Source organism: Onychostoma macrolepis, chromosome 25, assembly GCF_012432095.1.
Source record: "Onychostoma macrolepis isolate SWU-2019 chromosome 25, ASM1243209v1, whole genome shotgun sequence".
NCBI lineage: Eukaryota > Metazoa > Chordata > Actinopteri > Cypriniformes > Cyprinidae > Onychostoma > Onychostoma macrolepis.
In genome coordinates this window covers 21041374-21062068 of record NC_081179.1, presented here as the reverse complement: position 1 = coordinate 21062068, position 20695 = coordinate 21041374, and the positions used below count along the sequence as shown (strand labels likewise).

Sequence of the window (20695 nt, the reverse complement as noted above, 5' to 3'; positions counted from 1 at the left end):
ACTTATATTTTCAATTGACATGCAATTCATTCATTTACATAACTGTTCAAAAGTTTGGGCTCGGTAAACTTTTAATGTTTTTGAAAGTAGTGTGTTTTGCTCACCAAGGCTGCATTTATTTAATACAGTAAAAACAGTAATAATGTGAAATATTTTTGAAGTAACTGTTTACTTTTTTAATATATTTTAAAAATGTAATTTTATCTTGTGATGCAATGCCGAATTCTTTGCATCATTATAACAGTCTTCAGAGTCACATGATCCTTCAGAAATCATTCTAATATTCTGATATGCTGCTGAAGAAACATTATCATTGTTGAAAACAGTTGTGCTGCTTAATATTTTTGTGGAAATCTGTTAATTTTTTTTGGCATTCTTTGATTATAAAATGTACAAAAGAACAAGACTTATTAGCAATAGAAATCATTTGTAACATCTTTGATCACTTTTGATTAAATTAATGCATAGTTACTGAATACAGAAGTTATTTACTTTAAAAAAGAAAAAATTATATATCCAAACATTTGAAAGGTATAAGATATAAACAAAGGGTTTTCATAATGATGTGTACGTAAAGTGTCCCACTAGAGGGCGTCTGAGTCATTACCGGTTATAGATATTCTCCTCTTGAACAGCGTAAAGTTCTCCCTTCAGCACTTCCACAGCACAGCGTCTCTCAGTAGCATAGTGTGCGTTCATTTGAGCAGCAAGACTCTCATAAACATCGTCTTTCTGGCTCACGATGCGGCCAGAGTACACATTTGCTGACTTTATGCACAGCGGCAAAACCTTTTTAAAGAAACATTTACAGTCAACCACTAGTAGAAGGGAAACGGTGCAAAACATGCTAGAACAAATTTTGAAAAGCTATTCTGTGGCATAAAATGGAACTAGAAAGTAACCTTTTATTTTTTTCCCTTTACTTTTTAATTCCCTTACCTGTTTTTTTTTGTCAAATAAAGTGCTCAACAGGAAAGGATTATTGTATTGCAGTTTTACTGTAGATTAAAACATGTATGAAAAATTTTTGACTGTGATATTCACAGCTGAAAAACACTACTACTGTCAGATGTGCTCGAGCTTGTGTAGCTTAGATCTGCATCACTCATTCATTCACACATGCAGAACATTCCCATTTAATGGGGACTTCATATTTAAATAATTTTTGTGGTTAAAAAAATAAATAAATACTAGCCCTTATCTCAATTTGAATTTGATAAGTTGTACAGCCCTACTTTTGATATACTCTATTAAGGCAAAATTTGGCAAATTCCTTGAAATGCCACATTTTACAACAGATTCCTTTTTTTAATGACTGAATTCCAGATGTTTTCCACATCTTAGAAATCATAAAGCCAAAAACCATATATTTTACATGTTCTTTTAACTAACCATGACAGTCCCAGAGTCTGGGTGCTTTGGATGATCCAGGGATTTGTTGATCGTGTGTCTATCTGGACAAACTGTGCTGTCTCTGTAAAGAGTGAGAATACATTTTCAAGTTAGCAGCATGTGTTTACAAATGATGTATTACTTCTTTACAAATAACTACTTGTATGCAACACTTAACACCTGGTGGAAGTACTACAATGAAGCAGAGACCTGCAGAAGCCGAAGCTCTTGAGCGAGGAGCAGAGGGGTCTGTCTGTCTTCTGCTCCTCTTTGGCCTGCTGGACGCCCAGAGCGAACTGTAGCAGCTCAGGGGGCAGAAGAGCGCCGGTTCTCCTCAGGTACCGCAGGACGCCACACACGTGACGGGCGTTCAGCTCCGACAGCAGCAGCACGGACTGAGCTGCAGGAGAGGAGCTCTCGGCATGATCCTGTGCGGGACGTTACAAAGCAAAGCTCATCACACTCTCTTTTATGTTATATATATATATATATATATATATATATATATATATATATATACACACACACACACACACACACACATAACACATAGAAATATTCAGAAAAATGCACAGAACAAGATAAACCAAAGCAAGTACCATGTCTGGAAGGTTTCTGAAATTCTCTGACAGGCAGAACAGGCGGCTGCCGAAGAGCTTGGGGGAGCTGGGGAACCCATAATGCACCACGCACGTGGCGTCCCGGATCCCGAGTGCCTTAAGGCAGTCATTGGTGGTAACTGAAGGAGGAATGAGAGTAACATAGAATGCTCCCTATTATTAGCACAGAGTCCCCTTCTTTGGTTGTTTTGGGAGTCAATTCCTAACCTTCTAGGAATGTCTTCTGTTGTTGCAGTTTTTTTTTGTTATAACCATTACCTTATATATGGTATGATAGGTCGATATAGTAATTATCACAACAGGCCTACAGGCAACAACCTATTAAGAACCTATACAAGACATTCTCTAAGGATTATGGTTTAGGTATCTTTAAACTAACCTTCCCAAAATTTGCAGACTTTCAGCAACCTATTAAAAACATATTCTGAATGTTCTCTAATTATTATTTTTAGGTTTTATTTTTAAAACCATGAACTAAACTTTCCAGAACAATACATGGAGTTTTTTGTGTGATAATTTGTAATAACCAAAATTGTATGTGTGTTTTTGAAGTAGGTTATTTTGTGTTAATGATAAATACCTTATTTTTTTCTTTTTAATAATTAAATCCTTTTTTTGTTATGAGATTCATGGCTAATGTTTACCAAACAATAAATAAAGAATAAAGCTTACATACACCAATTATTGACTTATAGAAGTTAAAGGATAACAGAGGTTAAGGGAATATTCTACAAACCTAAAGGGGACATTTTATTCACATACAGAAATGTTTTTTGGCTAACCAACAAAAATGTGTGCTCTGGGCACCAAATATTATTACCTGGAAAGAAACAAATTACTTAAAAACAGAGAAACCTTACACATTACGAATACTTACCCAGAATGACCTGCGTTCCACGGCCGATGTCTTTTCTCCACTGATCAATGACAAAGTCAAACTGATCCGTCACATCTTCATGAGCTTTCAGTGTGAACACGGCAGTGTTGACCACAGCCTGAATGACAGACGTGCATTACAGTAAAATCCATCAGAACCGGAAGCCAATCAGCATTAAGACAGCGGTTCAAAATACTGCCATAATCTCAACTAGCAAACATTTTAACTGCCAGTAGAAAATGGACAACCTCTCATGAAACCATTCTGTAATGTTATGCATGAAAGCTAAATTTAGATCACCACAGAGGGACGATTACATTCTTAAATCTGATTGGTGGATCATTACTCATCCTTTACTGTGATTGGTGGTATTCTGTACCTTATACACATGCTCGGTCTCCTTAGCAGAGTTGGTAATGATGAGGGTTTTCTGGGGTTTAGGCGGGTGGAAGTCCAGCGATTCCAGCAGAACGGAGATCTTATCGCAGTCCAGACACAGCTGAACCCTCTGAATGTGAAACACAGACTGGATGTCAGAGCTCAAAGAGGGCGGTGGAGAAGTAACTGAGTTTATGAAGACTGACCTGATGTACCCTGCCGTACAGAGCTGCCTCCTCCATCACGGTTATGATGATGGAGGGGTAAATCATGTGTTCTCTGACCAGAGCCTCTATCCCAGCGCTCCAGCGGCTGCCCACCGCGATGATCTGCCTGGGGCACGAGGACCTCTCCTCCCCAGAGACCACCTTTTGGAAGTGCTTCAGGATAACTGACATCTTCACAGAAAAGTAAAGCGCAAAAACACTGGTCAAAACTAATTTGAGTATGCATCAACTGCTAAAAATGTGCTGTTCTCGTTTCTCGGGTCACACCTGCTCAGGTGCTTGTGAATAAAGCACATCAGCCTCATCCAGCACCAGATGACACAGTCTCAGGAAGAGGAAGCACTGAGCATCCAGCAGCCTCATCATTGTGAATGGTGTTGTCACCAGCAACTGACCTTTATTAACATCACAAAGACAGACACAGCAACATCAAAGCAAGCTTTAGTTCTGGTCCAGATTCAAATGAAACTCTCCACAATCGACATCTCTTCTATTGCAGATAAAAACGTACAGTTCCTCTGGATCTTGAACTTTTTAGGCTCTTCCTGGTCCACACCCAGCAGCACACTGGTGGGATGGAGGTTGTAAGTTGCTTTACTGTCCTCCAGGAGCTCCAGCACCGTCTGAACTTTCTCCCAGCCCGGACACAGGATCACTGCTATGGGCTGCAGACAAAGAGAAACTCAAGATGTAGCAGCAAAGCTGGGATTAGATCACTAAAAGTAAGGTGGAGGTGGAGCTGCACCATATCAGAGATGATCTATGAACTTTTGTGCATATACAGTAAGCTTTTTCAAACTTATTTTCTTCCCAAACCATAAGACAGTAAAATTAAAACCCTCATTTTGGCATCATTCAATGTTATTTGTTTGGATCACCCAAGACTGATGATGGAGCCCATTAAGCCCAGAGGTGGAGCTGCACCATATGGCTTACCAAGCCCAAATATGAAGCTTCTCCAAAGGGACCAGAAATCCCAGATGAGGACCTGCACCATGCCATAGATTTTCTACTCTTGTGCACATGTATGGGCTTTTCCAAATGTTTTAGACCAAAAAAAGTGGTTTGAGTGACTAAATAAGACGCACTAGCCACCTTTAACATGTGAATTTAGTTAAGTGTTAACTTGTACTTAGATCACCCAAGACTGATGGTAGAGGGAGCTGCACCATATGGCCCACTAAGCTCAAAGGTGGAGCACCATCGGCAGATGGAGCCCAGAATGGAGCTGCACCACAGGGCCCACCAGAACCAAACATGGAGCTGCACCATGGGGCCCACTGAGCTCAGCAGTGGAGCTGTACCATATGAGAGATGTTCTATGAAGTCTTCTGCATATATAAACAAACTTCATTTTCTTCAAGGCATATAACTTATAGAAAAAAAATAAAAAATTCTTGTTTTGGCATCAATGTTATCTTCAAATGGGATACAAATGCACTGTCCACTGTGCAAATGCACTGTCTATTTAGTGCAGTGTCCACTTGTGATTGGATCACCCAAGACTGATTGTAATATCAGGTTGCCACAGTGACTATTTGACGTGCAACTGTATTTTCTTATCTATAACAGAGCAGTGAATCTCACCCCGGTGCGAGCAGCGAGACTGGAGACGACAGAAACCGTCTGTAACAGCATCAGCAGAGGAGGAATGTAGGACAGAGGATTGTCACCGCTGTGTGACACCAGTACTGTATCAAAACCGCGTGCCACAGCAGGCCAGCAGTAACTCTCTGCTACATTCGGTCCATTATACTTCCTCCACAACAGGAACTAAAACATAAAAACATAACCTAGTCAAATCCAACAGGTAAACGATCTTATATTAAAATCATTACAGCTGTGCAATTACAGTGCCCTCCACTAATATTGGCACCCTTGATAAATATGAGCAAAGGCGGCTGTGAAAATATATCTGCATCGTTGATCTTTTTGATCTTTCATTCAAATAAATTCACAAAAACTCTAACCTTTCATTGAAGTAAAGCAATTGAAAGTGGAGAAAATCTCATGATGAAATAATGCATGTTGGCCACAATTATTGGCACCCCTAGAAATTCTAGGTAAATAGGGATGCACCGAATGTTCGGCTACCGAAATTGTTTTGGTGTTTAGCCAAAAAAGCGAAAAAGACAGAATAAATTGTACCGAACAATGACGTGACGCGATCACATAGAGGCACGCACTCATGCAGCAAACACGTCTGCAGTGTGGAAGCATTTAAATCCGTTCGAGAAAGACGCAAAATTCATTACAAGCACCGACAGCGACAGACTGCTTCCCAAATTCGTAATGAGAATCATTTATAAATCTGCTGTTTTCAACAAAAAGAAGCACTGAGTTCTTCCTGCGGGTTTCTGCCAAAATAAAAGCTCCATCAACATTCATCAATGTTAGTATTGTAATTTTACTGTTGTTCTGTAAAATTAAATAAAAAGACAGACAATAATAATGATATTAATAATTACAACAGCTATATTAATACATTAATTAAAACATTCACGCTTTGTTGGTATAATGTCTGCTAGAATGTAAAAAAATGTTCAGTGTTAAGTAAATATTTTTAAATTGTTGTTTTGGAATTTATTTTTTCTTTGAAAAGCAAGACAAAACAGTAAAAAGCAACATTTGGGTATTTAATGTATGCAGTGGTGAAAAGATATTGGCAAAATACATGAGGAAAAAAAACGCGAAAAAACGTGTTCGATATTTGGTCCAACGTTTCATTTTGTTTGTCTTTGGCCAATCATTTTCATTTCGGTGTATCCCTAGAGAGTAAAATATCTCTGAAGTATATTTCCATTCATATTTCCATTTTTTAGTACACCATTGTTACTGAAATTGTCTGGCCATGACTTCCTGTTCCACAGGATTATAAAAATGAGGAACACAAAGGCCAAATTCCCTTAATCATCCATCACAAGGAGTAAAACCAAAGAATATAGTTCTGAGTTCTATAGTTCCCCATTTACACCATCAGAGTAATAATTAAGAGGTTTCAATCACCTCAAGATGTTACAAATCTGCCTGGAAGAGGACGTGTGTCTATATCGTCCAAATGCACGGTGAGAAGGAGAGTTTGAGTGGCTAAAGACTCTCCAAGGACCACAGCTGGAGAATTGCAGAAAATAGTAAAGTCTCGGGGTCAGAAAATCTTTAAAAAATCTATCAAACATCCCCTACATCACCACATGTTGTTTGGGAGGGTTTCAAGAAAAATTCTGCTCGCTCATCCACAAACAAACTCCAGCATATTCAGTTATCAGACACGACTGGAACTTCAAATGGCACTGGCTTCTATGGTCAGATGAAACTTAAAAAAAAAAAAAGAGCTTTTTGGCAGCAAACCCACCACAAGTGTTTAGTATAATGGTCATGGCTAAATATACTGGATCTTTAATGTTGTGGGCCTATATTTCTGCTGGAGGTCCTGGACATATGCAAATTCTACCAAATACCAACATAAAAAATCTAAACCTGACTGCATCTGTTCTTATAATGGGCTGTGGTTGGATCTTCCATCAGAACAATAATCCAAACACAAACCTCAAAAACAACACAAAAATGGGTCACTGAGCACAAAACCAAGCTTCTGCTGGCCATTCCAGTCCTCTGACCTGAACCCTGTAGAAAATGAGTGAACTGAAGAGAAGAAGCACCAACATGGAGCTGGGAATCTGAAGGGTCTGGAGTGATTCTGGATGAAGGAATGGTCTCTGATCTCTTACCAGGTGTTCTCTAACCTCATCAGGAATTATAGGTGAAGATTCAGAGCTGTTATCTTGAGAGAAGGATGTTGCAATAATTGGGTGCCAATAATTGTGGCCAAAATAGAGAAAGCATTTATTTCACAATGAGATTTCCCCCCTATTTTCAATTGTTTTACTTCAATGATAGGTTAGAATTCTGTGATTTTTTTGAATGACAGATCAAAAGGATAAACAGATTTATTTTCACTGCCACCATTGCTAATATTTACCAAAGGGTGTCAATATTAGTGGAGGGCCTTTATTAAGGGATGCTGATTGACCTTTCTGAATTGCTCACTGATGGGTGCACGTGTCAGGTTACTGCAGGGTTCAACACGAAGGGCGGCATGCACTAAAACTCCTGAGTGACCCGGGTCACAACGAACAACCTTTGAAACCAAACAAGCGAGATTAAATACTAGAATGCATATACGATCTAAGAAATGATCAAATACAGAAGACAAACAATGAGGCTCTAACTTTGGCATCAAGAGACTCTTGGTCTGGATTGAGTGGATCAGGGTTCAGGAACTGCATAAGTCTGTCCACAGTTAAATTAAAAAAAAAAAAAAGTAGTAAATTAGATTAAATAAATATGATTGACAGATGTTTTAGCCCCAAGGTGCAACAGAAGTTTAGAGGTAATGTAAAACCTACCTAGAAGAGGCCAGTTGATCTTCAAGACTAGGCTCTTGTGAGGGAGCTGCCACTTTCTGCTCTTCTGAGGAGTCGCTCACACTATGAAGACACACAAACGCAAGCAAAACCATATTTTCACATGAATTAGGTGGGTTGCAGAATGACTAACTGGTCTCAAGTAAGCCCTGTATCATCAGGCTGGTTTCAGATTCACTTGACGCTCTTGTTTGAAAACGGTTTGGTCCTACCGTGATGATGAACTTGCAGCTGGTGTTGAAGCGATGCTGTTATTGTCTGTTTGATCAGGATTGTGCTGCTGCTCTTCAAAAGTCTGAAAATATTAAAGTGTTTCATTTCACAGTAACTAATTTTCTAGACGTTATTCACTCAAGTACTAACTACTTCAATTTCAGAAGATACATTTTTAAAAAAAAATATTATTAGTGACAAAAAATTTTAACAGACACATCAGTACTTACTTGAGGAATCTGCTTTGAATGTGAAAGTGTGTTAAACTTCATATATCTGTGAAATAAAGTACTTTATTACTTATCGTTGCATTATTATTTACTGAACTACTTTGTTGGCAAGTTAACAGAATTACTTTGTATATTTCAGTTTGCATGGACACCTGACTTATTCTATACGAGTTAAGAGCTATTAAGTCTGAAGGGATGAGGTTCAGATGAAAATCTTACTGAGGCTTGTGTACGTTAGTCTGATCACAGCGTTCATCTGTGAAGATGTCGGTGGCCTCGGCTCTGATACGCCATCCTCTGCCAATCTGAATCAAACCACAGAAATACGTTAAACTGGCAGACACACGCACAGTGCTATGCCACTGTAAACACACACTTACAGTATCTGTTCCAGCATTGCGGGTCAGTTTAGAGACTCGAGGGTTAACCTGAGATAGCATGTCTGCTTCCTCTGACACCTGTGGTTTCTGCTTCTTTAGATGAGAAACTTCTTCTGATTCTGAATGAGAAACAAAGTCAATTTAATGTGATTAGTTATTTAAAAAAAGCAAAAAATGCAATTAACGTTTTCATCTGCCACAATAATGTAACCTCTCTGAATATCATCGCATTCCTCAGCAAATACTAATATGTGATATAGTTGGAGTATTTTGTAATTCAATTACAATTTATGTACAGCGAACAGGACTAGACCAACTATATAATTTTACTTACATAAAATACACAAATATTAAAGAAAACTGAATGAGACTACACCAAATATTATATAAATATACACAAAACAACACACAAATCTAAAAAAAAGAAAAAATACAGGATATTATTATAGGATATTTTTAAGAATGTTTATTTGTATCTATGTAGTAATACACACAGTAGGCTTGCTGCGATAATCGGTGCTGATGGTGTTAAAGGGTTAGTTCACCCAAAAATGAAAATTAGCCTGTGTTTTACTCACCCTCGAAGCATCCTAGGTTTATGTGACTTTCTTCTTTCAGACAAATCCAATCGGAGTTATATTAAAAATTGTCCTGGCCTCTCCAAGCCTTTCAATGGTTGTAAGCTGGTTTTGTTGTCAACAGCTCAGAAGACGTGAAATAAAGTGCACGCATCCGTAATAAAACATCTCTCACACGGCTCCGGGCGGGGTGAATAAAGGCCTCCTGTAGCGAATCTGTGTGTTTTTGTAAAATAAATATCCATATTTCAAACGTGATAAACACTTTTCTCGCTTCTGCTGACTGTCGTATGCGGAGGCAGTCACGGCGGATGACGTAGGACGTATGAGTCGTGAGCGTGCCTCTGAGATATGCAGGAGCAAAGGAAACAAAGTTTCCTTACTTTAGCAAAGGAAAATCAGTCTCATCTTGGCTTATATCGAAATCCTCCAACATTTTTCTTTACAAATCCTTGTTTTGTGCTTCGAATTTGTGTCCGGAGTTTGTTCTCTCACGGTGCTCGTCACTGATCACGCAACGCCTACGTCATCCGCCGGAAATGCTTGAGAAAAAAAAGTGTTTATTACGTTTGAAATATGGATATTTATCTTACAAAAACACACGGATTCGCTACAGGAGGCCTTTATTCACCCCCCCGGAGCCGTGTGAGGGATGTTTTATTACGGATGCGTGCACTTTATTTCACGTCTTCTGAGCTGTTGACAACAAACACCCGCTTACAACCATTGAAAGGCTTGGAGAGGCCAGGACAATTTTTAATATAACTCCAATATGATTCGTCTGAAAGAAGACATAAACCTAGGATGCTTCGAGGGTGAGTAAAACACAGGCTAATTGTCATTTTTGGGTGAACTAACCCTTTAACACCGTCAGCACTGGTTACATCACTTGCCCACCGCAGCACTGCCCCCCACTGTCGTTTAGATTTTTTATAGTAATAAAAATAATTTAGTTCAGTTAGAGAACAGACAATACTATAAAAAAAACAAAAACAACAAAACTAAACGTGGATGCTCAGTGCAGCATGTTGGAACGACAGTGGCATCGTGGATCAGGAGCAGGAGTCAGATTTCATTTATCATGAGCTGACTGACAAGAAGAGTGAGGTGAGAGACAAGACAATGGCAGAAGATTCAAAACTAAATGCAAAAGCGCCAATTTTTTTGGCAATATGTTTGGCAGTATTTTGGATTTTGAAAAGCCGGTTGTCTTTTCCCATTTATCTAAGGTGATTTTGGAAGTTTTTTTAAAACATTAATTTCTTATTTAGTTCTAGAGTGTTTGCAGATTTTTACTTTATTTAAAATTTGTGTAATTTATTTTATTTTACATCAAGGTGTAAAATTGCCTCCAAGCTTTCTTTTTCATTTTGCTAATAAACATTTTATGTTTCTTATTTATTTGGTTCCAGTGTTTGCTGATTTTCAGTTGTATATACTACCCATTTAAACTGTGTAAGGTATTTGTTATTTTATATTAGGCATAGCCTATAGCATAGTGTATTTTCATTAGTTTTGTTACATAAAATTTTTGTGCTGGGCAACGATTAATTGCATCCAAAATAAAAGTTTTTGTGTACATAATATGTGTGTGTGTTCTGTGTATATTTATTATGTATATATAAAGACACGCATACAGTATATGATTAGAAAATATTTACATGTATATATATATTTATTCATATAATTTATATTATATATAAATATATTTAATATATAAACAATTGTCTTGAATATATACACATGCATGTGTGTGCATTTATATACATAAAAGTTTTTGTGTACATAATGTGTGTGTGTACTGTGTATAGTATGTATATAAATGCACACATATTAAATATAGTTATATATAAATTATATGAATAAAAATATATACATGTAAATATTTTCTAATCATATACTGTATGTGTGTGTCTTAATATACAGGTGCTGGTCATATAATTAGAATATCATCAAAAAGTTTATTTCACTAATTCCATTCAAAAAGTGAAACTTGTATATTATATTCATTCATTACACACAGACTGATATATTTCAAATGTTTATTTCTTTTAATTTTGATGATTAAAACTGACAACTAAGGAAAATCCCAAATTCAGTATCTCAGAAAATTAGAATATTGTGAAAAGGTTCAATATTGAAGACACCTGGTGCCACACTCTAATCAGCTAATTAACTCAAAACACCTGCAAAGGCCTTTAAATGGTCTCTCAGTCTAGTTCTGTAGGCTACACAATCATGGGGAAGACTGCTGACTTCACAGTTGTCCAAAAGACGACCATTGACACGTTGCATAAGGAGGGAAAGACACAAAAGGTCATTGCAAAAGAGGCTGGCTGTTCACAGAGCTCTGTGTCCAAGCACATTAATAGAGAGGCGAAGGGAAGGAAAAGATGTGGTAGAAAAAAAGTGTACAAGCAATAGGGATTAACCGCACCCTGGAGAGGATTGTGAAACAAAACCCATTCAAAAATGTGGGGGAGATTCACAAAGAGTGGACTGCAGCTGGAGTCCGTACTTCAAGAACCACTACGCACAGACGTATGCAAGACATGGGTTTCAGCTGTCGCATTCCTTGTGTCAAGCCACTCTTGAACAACAGACAGCGTCAGAAGCGTCTCGCCTGGGCTAAAGACAAAAAGGACTGGACTGCTGCTGAGTGGTCCAAAGTTATGTTCTCTGATGAAAGTAAATTTTGCATTTCCTTTGGAAATCAGGGTCCTAGAGTCTGGAGGAAGAGAGGAGAGGCACACAATCCACGTTGCTTGAGGTCCAGTGTAAAGTTTCCACAGTCAGTGATGGTTTGGGGTGCCATGTCATCTGCTGGTGTTGGTCCACTGTGTTTTCTGAGGTCCAAGGTCAACGCAGCTGTATACCAGGAAGTTTTAGAGCACTTCATGCTTCCTGCTGCTGACCAACTTTATGGAGATGCAGATTTAATTTTCCAACAGGACTTGGCACCTGCACACAGTGCCAAAGCAACCAGTATCTGGTTTAAGGACCATGGTATCCCTGTTCTTAATTGGCCAGCAAACTCGCCTGACCTTAACCCCATAGAAAATCTATGGGGTATTGTGAAGAGGAAGATGCGATATGCCAGACCCAACAATGCAGATGAGCTGAAGGCCACTATCAGAGCAACCTGGGCTCTCATAACACCTGAGCCACAGACTGATCGACTCCATGCCACGCCGCATTGCTGCAGTAATTCAGGCAAAAGGAGCCCCAACTAAGTATTGAATGCTGTACATGCTCATACTTTTCATGTTCATACTTTTCAGTTGGCCAAGATTTCTAAAAATCCTTTCTTTGTATTGGTCCTAAGTAATATTCTAATTTTCTGAGATACTGAATTTGGGATTTTCCTTAGTTGTCAGTTATAATCATCAAAATTAAAAGAAATAAACATTTGAAATATATCAGTCTGTGTGTAATGAATGAATATAATATACAAGTTTCACTTTTTGAATGGAATTAGTCAAATCAACTTTTTGATGATATTCTAATTATATGACCAGCACCTGTACACATAATAAATATACACCGTACACACACATATTATGTACACAAATACTTTTATTTTGATGCCAAATTGGCAATATTTTTGAAAGTGAAAGTAAAATGCACACAGTGCTTTTACAAACTATTTAAAAGCGAAGGAAAACTCAAACTAACCCCCCCCATAATAACTGATGTACATATTATTTTGTCCAACCCTTGCATATCGTCATTCATTCATTAGCATGACCTGTCTGAGGATCATCTTTCTGCTCTTTTCTGGTGAGAATGGAGAATGGTGGAGGTTTGATAGGACAGCATCCTTTCATTTCTAAGAGCTGGTGAGGGCTGGAGTAGATGTCCCACGCCAGGCTGATAGGAGCACGATCTCCATTCCTGTTCCCTTCCAGCGCACTGGACTTCTCTTTCATGAAACAGGCAAACTTCTTCGCCACGAGCTCATGGTTCACACAGAGCTACACAAAGACAGTGAATTGCCACATAACATTTAACCTAAAACACCTGCAGTTCATCTCACTTGTTCAAAATCCTGTTCAGGACAACTTTGTGTTTTGAGGATGGAAAAATAGTGTAACATGAACATATTTTACCTTTGTGTTATTGACAGTCAAGTAGAGCTCAATAGCAGAGCAGCTTGCTTGCGTTTCACACAGAACGGCTTCAACCAGAGTCGACACTAAAAACAAAACAGAGCCTCAAAAATCATGAAATGCTGACAGGAAACATGAGCTGGAATAACTAAAGCACACTTTTACCTTGTAATAGATTGTGCAGGTATTTTGTGGCAGAGCTATCCCATGTTGAAGATGGACTGAGATAGAGAAACATACAAACAGCGGCTCAGAATGCATGTGAGATGAACAGTGCTGCCAAAAGGTTTCTTCAGGATAAATGACTTACACAAGCTCTGCTGTGTTTTCTGAGATGGGCACCTGAAGTGTCATCGGACCAATTCCTGCCAGTTTAAAGCGCCTCACTCTGAAAGGAAGCTGCAGGAACTTCTCAAGAGGAGTTCGCACCCTGAGAGGAAATTCATTTATGGATTATGAAGAGTACAGATAGAAACTCTCTGTAAACCTAAGTACTAATATAATGTGGACATCCTGTGGAGGAAGTTCTGTGTCAGCTGTGCTTTATCAGATATGAACTACAAAACGTCTCATACTCCTCTGCTCCGACGATGATTCGATCTCCGTGATCTACTAACAAGCACCAGGCCTGCGTGTCCACCGTCCCCTGAAAGACAGACTCAACTACAGCTCGACACCAACTCTTCAGAGCCAGACTGAACACCACACACACCTGAGAGAGGAGACAGGAAAACTTACAGCACCAATCATCTGAAAGCAGACAGGCAATATTCAAAGCTACAAAATTAAACAGCGTCAACATACTCTCTCAAGCGCACTCTTTTTTCACTTTTAAATGAACATCAACATTTTAATTTAATATTTATATAAATGCACATTTGTGTCGTGAACTGTCACCTTTTTTAAGTTCTATGTTTTTTAATCAAGTGTTTTCCTTCATTACATAATCAGGGAGAGCATTTTAAAGGTCCCATGACATGCTGCTTTTTGGATGCTTTTATATAGACCTAAGTGTTCCCTAGTACTGTCTCTTTCCCGAAATTCAGCCTTGGTGCAGAATTTCAGCCACTATGAGCCAGTCCCACAATGAGCTTTCCTTAGGACATGCCATTTCTGTGTCTGTAGCTTTAAATGCTAATGAGGAGGAGAGAGGCGGGGCAAGGTGGAGGGTGGGTGTGTGGCCTTAACCAGCTTGCGCTACCATGCGCTAATGTTGACAGTGGATGTATCGCAATGGCTCGTAGACACACAGTCCTTCAAGCTTTTCAGTTTGACCCAGAATCTGATCCGGATGGAGAAGCACCGGATGAAGAAGGTGCAACTCCGCGGAAAAAAAATATTGCGCTCGCCTCGCACGGTCGTAGCTCATTTTCTCATGGCAGAGAGCAGAGAAAGGGGAGGTAACCTTTCCCCATATGACGACATAAAGGGAAGATTCCAGATTGGGCATCTGAGCTTTAATTTTCTCAAAGACGAAGCAGGATACCCAGGGCTCGGTTTACACCTATCGCCATTTCTAGCCACTGGGGGACGATAGTCAGGCTAGGGGAACTCATATTAATGTTAAAAAAACCTCATAAAGTGAAATTTTCATGCCATGGGACCTTTAAATCATAGTAAGTTCATTTAGTTGCCTCTTAAAAACTCATAAAACTCTTACACGTATTTCAGGTCAACAACCCAAAAATTTCTCATGAAGTTACTATTATTAATGTATATCCATATACTGAAATGACATACCAGCCCCTCCTTCAGCTCAGAAGGCTTTAGTTTCTGAACGTCCAGGTCTACCTCGTGGTAGAAGAGGTTCATTTTCACTCTCAGGTTCTCATATTCCTCTGGACTGTCCGGCTGAACGCCTGCTCCTTTCAGAACTCGAGCCCACAGACAACCTGGATCTTCAATCTGACACAAAACAGAGAGTGTGTTTGTGTTATTTGCATCTAAAAAAAGCTTTTCTATCAGCTCTTCTATTTTTTATTATTATTATTATCTCCATGCATACACTTTACAAAGTTTTTCAGTATGTTTATGAAGGCAACAGCAATAATGCTCATAGTATCTCTGGTGACTATGACGTTTTGAAAGTGGAGACTGGGCGCACTGAACATTTTGTTCAGAATACATGTAATGCATATGTAAATGAATATGTGAAAACCGATTGAAAGTTTAGAGTTAATATTAACAGAACAGAGTTGTGAGTCAAACTGTGTATTTCAGGACCAGAGAGTTTCAAACACATTTTTTTGTGATGCCAAGGACCCCAAATTTGATAAATAATTGAAGTATTACATATAAACCAATATTGTGCTGCACTACTGATGAAGTACCTTATTTCTACCTATCAATATGAGACAAAGATGTACTGTGTAAACATGACTTAACCTGACTGGAGAGGGGAAAAAATAAAGCCAATTCAGTGCAAAAACATAAACAGAAATAAATCTACTGTAAAAATTGTTTGAAAATATCTCCCAGCCTTTTTGTAACAATTAACAGTGTAACATATTTCACATCCCAGAGTTATTAACTAAAACTATTTTAATTTTTTTTTTTTTAAATTTAAACTTCTTTATAAACCCATTTTACTTGAAATAAGGTCAACTTTAACTAGTAGTTGCCCAAGACAACATTTCTCATTTTCATTAACTTGATGTACTAAAATAAATAAAATTTGGGAAAAAGATTAAAAAATAATATATATATATATATATATATATATATATATACATATACACACACACACACACATATATATATATATATATATATATATATATATATATATATATATATATATATATATATATATATATATATACACAATTAAACCTAAAAAAAAAAAAGAAAAAGAAAAAAGCAGCAGCAAAATCACTTAAAAAAGAAAAAAGAAAAATCAGTTTAACTTCAATTAATTCAAATTATACCAGTTTAAAAACTAATTCAAAATACTAAAATACCACTGATTGCTTCATGCATGATAAAAGTGCGCTACCTTGATTATTTGTATTTCTAACATTTCTTCAATTCCCACTGCAAAGCCTGCAAAAGAGTGAATAAGAATAATACAAAATGCATTATAAAGCTCTTACTTCACAAGTCACCAACATGACGGCAAATGTATTTCTGGTGTACAGTGCTGTGAAATAGTATTTACATCTCATGAAAAGTTTTATTAGGATGCTCAGAGCAACTTAAACCGGTCATATATAACAAAGCAGTTTCTCCAAGCTGATGTAAAAAGACTTATGGAAAATTAATAGAAACTACTCATGCAAAAGAGAACAATACTGATAGTGTATGTAACGTGCTGTATTTAAGAGTGAACTTGTGTTTTTACAAAGAAGACAGTTTCTGTAAATAATGTGATGTCAACAAAGCACCCATCAAAATGGTCCAAATGAAGTCTCTGTAGGATTGTTTTGGAGGACAGCACTCTTCATGGGGTGCAGAATCTCTTCCGCAGCAGTTTTAAGGCACTCACAGCTTGTTTGCGGTCAAACTCTGCTTCAACCAACGGCGTGAGTTTAGGACAATTTGCTGAACGACGGCAAATTAGGGGTGTTTAGGAAACCTGTTTGAAAAAAAAAGTCCATAGTTAAATTAAAATCACACTCCCGCTGGGTTTGCAGTTGCGATTTACAAATGTCCAAAGCCTCCGTATCTATTAATAACATACTAAACTAACGTTAGCAAGAACTAGCAACAATGACAACTTGCATATTCCTGGGGTAATGAAGCAAGGATGCAGCACGATTTTTTATACAACAGTTAAAAGCAAATAAACAAGTTAATATCGAGTAACTTACATTTTAGACACAATATTGCCAGTTACTCTGTCTGCTTTCCAAACAAAGACACAGCAGAACCGCCGCAGCGCTTGAATTCGCTCCTGAATCTTCAACGATTCTTTGATTTTGAACAAAACTGTTCAACGAATGATTCAATGACTCGTTCGGCGGTTTGAACGATTCGGTTGAATGAATGAGTGATTGATTGACTGAGACTGTCATAAAGACGGTCATTTGTTGTCATCTACCGGTGTAACGACGAGACACCGACCAGTGAAACGTCTAAGTGCCGTTCAACCAATCAGATGACTATTTTTGATAATTAATAAAGTTAGAGGACTAACATACACTGACCAAAACAACAGCACGAGCGCTGTAACCTTAGTTAACAAGAGATTCTACGGGACAGGTGAGACTTGTTTACACATTTCGTTGGCCTTTATAGTGGATGTGTTGTGAAAGTTTGTGAGTTTAAGCAATGTTTTTTTTTGCACAAAGATGGTGTTGCAGGCAGCTAGAAACGCTAATTTTGTCTGTTGTGGCTCTTCAACGACATGAAAGTGTATTAATCCTTAAATGCGTTAATTAAAAATTTTAATAGCGTTCCTGTGGTGTAAAATACATGATCGTTTAAGCGTAAAATACGAATTCTTACCCCCCATCTGGTTATCAAGAAATGCTAGCAAACAAAGCTGGCTGCACGTGAAAAATCTGTGACTTCATCAGTGTTGCCAACTAATTTTCAGAGAAAGTTGCTGAAGGAAGGTCAATTTGTTGCTAGAAGTTGCTAAATGACGTTGTGATGTCATTGCGCGATGACGTCATTGCGTAATCACGGCGCAAAATTGTGTCACAACATCAAATCTCAGCAAAAATATATATTTTATATATGTTAATTTAGATTTGTTTGTAAAATAATATGCATAATATTAAAATATAAATAACTGTATTTTAAAAAACATTGAATTATTGAACACACATTTTTGAATGATTACAATTTAAGGGTTTGTTTTTTTTAATAGCTAGTAAACTAGTAATATAACACATTCTCAACAATTATGCTTTAAGCAGTGTATTAGTAGTTAGTGTGCTACACTCCAAGAAAAGGCTGTAAAAATAGGGCACAATCTTAATGTTAATATGAAAGAATTTTCCGTATTGGTTTTTTACCTGCATTTTAAATTACGCATTGTGTTTTCGGGTTACATGGTTACAGTGGATAACATCCTGGAAAATTACTAGTAACCTATATTTTCCATTTTTCTTACAGCATACTAACTGATCAACAATCGCAAGTATAAGCTATAACAAAGTGTAGCCTATCATAAATGAACAATTATTCAATTATTCAGTTGTTATTATTATTATATTGAAGAAATGCAAATAGCAGCTAATTCAATTCACGTGATGTGTGTACTGCTAGGCATCTTTGGTTTTCTTTTTGTGTAATTTGGATGGAAAATGTGTCTTTTTATTGTCTGAGTCACTTATCAAAAGTTGCCAAATAAATTTTTAAAAATTGCTAAATTTGTTGCTAGGTGCTTTTGGAAGAAAAAGTTGCTAGGGTAGTCTGAAAAGTTGCTAAATTTAGCAACAAAATTGCTAAGTTGGCAACACTGGACGTCATCAATCAGTTGAATGGAGATTCACCTGCAGCATAAAACACAGCTTGATGCTCATTGGTTCAGACAACTGTGATGCTGCTGTTCTCTTCTAAAATGTTTTATTTTTTAAATCTGATTTCATGCTGTTATATATTTAAATTGTGCATGAATGTTCCCAAACACTATGACAGTGTGATCTCTGTGTGAGAATTGTCATATTTCTATAAAAATCTAAAATAGATGTTTGTATTAAAGTAAAAATGAATGATAAATACGCCTTTCGTATGGAATTAAATAGCAAGCACTTTGAGTGTCTTGTTCATCATATATATTTTTATATAAAAGCAACAGAACTGAAATTATATCACGTTTATCAGCAGCACAGTGCATGAGTGAGAATAACGCGATATCCGCCTTTGATCTCGTAGGTATCTGTTCTACTTCCAGAGCTCAGAACTGTCCGTCTCGACTGTGTTTATTTCACTCCTCCCCTCACTGCAGACGCCTACATTTCAGGCGAGGCGCATCTCAAACAAGCCTAATGTTTGAAAGATATTACGTAATAATATTAATATTGCAGTAATGTAATATATAAATAAAACATAAATAAAATTCATATTTCAATTAAGCAAACAGAATTAAATTCCGCTGTCAAGCAGCTCTAAAATGAAACGGAGTGTATTTACTCTAAGGACAAATAGACCAATTTGTTAGCAGACGCCATTTACATTAACTCCGCCCACCAATGCCTGGCTGCGATGAACAGCACCGCAAAAGACACGCGTGTTTCTATAGAATCAGTGCAGAGAGTAAAAGACGCCAGATGTGTGCTGTTGATGTGAGCGATTCTGCCTTTTGTCAAACTCGTGCTTCTCCTTTTCCCATCAGACCAGAAAGGCATTTATTTTCATTAAAAAATTAAGTAAATATTTGAAAAGTGAAAATTAAACGCCTCATTAATAATATAGGTTTTTGTCCCAATAAAGTAGTAGTAGTAGTAGTAGTAGTATATCTTTATTTACAGGGCAATTTATGCAGCTTCAGACCTCACAAACATACACATTTTATAAAAACATCACAATCCACCTTTTTCTTCAATGCGGAAGTAAGCCTATGGGTGAGACTTCCGGTTCATTAGCCACTATAGGTAAATAACGAGGAGAATAACAACTTGCAGTAACGGTAAACGGTAAAACTGTTTCCACTACAAACCAGTGTGTACATAATTAAGATAATACATTAAAATAATATGATAAGACACACCAATTTTCAATATCAAGCAGCAAAACGAACTGTTTTGTACAACTAAAAATAGCTTACCATAGAACTTACAAATGGCCGCGCCCATTTTTACGTCAAGAAAAAGGTGGATATGGAGCCCGTTTCCGCCACTGAATAAAAAATAAAACTTGCGACTTTTTATCTCACAATTCTGACTTTTTTCTCGCAATTCTGAGATATAAACTCGCAATTGCGACTTTTTATTTTGCAATTCTGACTTTTTTTCTCGCAATTGCGAGTTTATATCTCACAACTCTGACTTTCTCGCACCATAAACCACTCTCCGTGTAAGGCTTTGCAGTGCTTTGTTCAATTTGCACTATCAAAATGAATTAGATGAATGTTGCGTCTGAATCAGGGGTGCAAACTTGTTACCTTTCTGCGAAATTTGCCGTTTTCACCTTGAAATAGGTCATTCACGTGAATCGTGTAGATCTGTAAAAAAAAATGAATTGGTCGTATCTGCGAGTCATCTGTGTCACGTCACCTGTAGCGTTTTTTCCCCTGTTGGCAAAGGAATGGACCCGCCCTACTCTGCCTCTGATTGGCTTACCTTAATGTTCTCTCCCTCAATTACCAATCTCACTCCTG

At 37.5% G+C, this 20695-nt stretch overlaps 1 protein-coding gene across 6 annotated transcripts in view; it reads right to left on the bottom strand.

Annotated features, from left to right (window-relative positions):
* tdrd12 (tudor domain containing 12) overlaps positions 1–18113 on the bottom strand; it is a 30335-nt gene extending 12222 nt beyond the window's left edge. The window contains exons 1-26 of one of the 6 annotated variants that reach the window (XM_058767029.1): positions 17875–18113; positions 16812–17002; positions 16424–16470; positions 15169–15333; positions 14004–14140; positions 13739–13858; positions 13594–13649; positions 13429–13514; positions 13068–13293; positions 8742–8860; positions 8581–8666; positions 8362–8407; positions 8131–8213; positions 7901–7981; positions 7724–7784; positions 7525–7632; positions 5082–5267; positions 4006–4159; positions 3762–3889; positions 3474–3665; positions 3269–3397; positions 2890–3007; positions 1992–2131; positions 1573–1820; positions 1393–1474; positions 608–789 (exon numbers count right to left, since the gene is read on the bottom strand). In XM_058767029.1, the coding sequence (XP_058623012.1) occupies positions 608–789; positions 1393–1474; positions 1573–1820; positions 1992–2131; positions 2890–3007; positions 3269–3397; positions 3474–3665; positions 3762–3889; positions 4006–4159; positions 5082–5267; positions 7525–7632; positions 7724–7784; positions 7901–7981; positions 8131–8213; positions 8362–8407; positions 8581–8666; positions 8742–8860; positions 13068–13293; positions 13429–13514; positions 13594–13649; positions 13739–13858; positions 14004–14140; positions 15169–15333; positions 16424–16470; positions 16812–16815 (2984 nt within the window). In that variant the 5' untranslated portion in view covers positions 16816–17002; positions 17875–18113. Of the gene's footprint in view, positions 1–607; positions 790–1392; positions 1475–1572; positions 1821–1991; positions 2132–2889; positions 3008–3268; positions 3398–3473; positions 3666–3761; positions 3890–4005; positions 4160–5081; positions 5268–7524; positions 7633–7723; positions 7785–7900; positions 7982–8130; positions 8214–8361; positions 8408–8580; positions 8667–8741; positions 8861–13067; positions 13294–13428; positions 13515–13593; positions 13650–13738; positions 13859–14003; positions 14141–15168; positions 15334–16423; positions 16471–16811; positions 17003–17237; positions 17845–17874 lie in introns of those variants that run through there. The other 5 variants (XM_058767031.1, XM_058767033.1, XM_058767028.1 and 2 more) reach the window with 5 other exon arrangements.
* Between the last annotated feature and the right edge of the window lie 2582 nt (positions 18114–20695).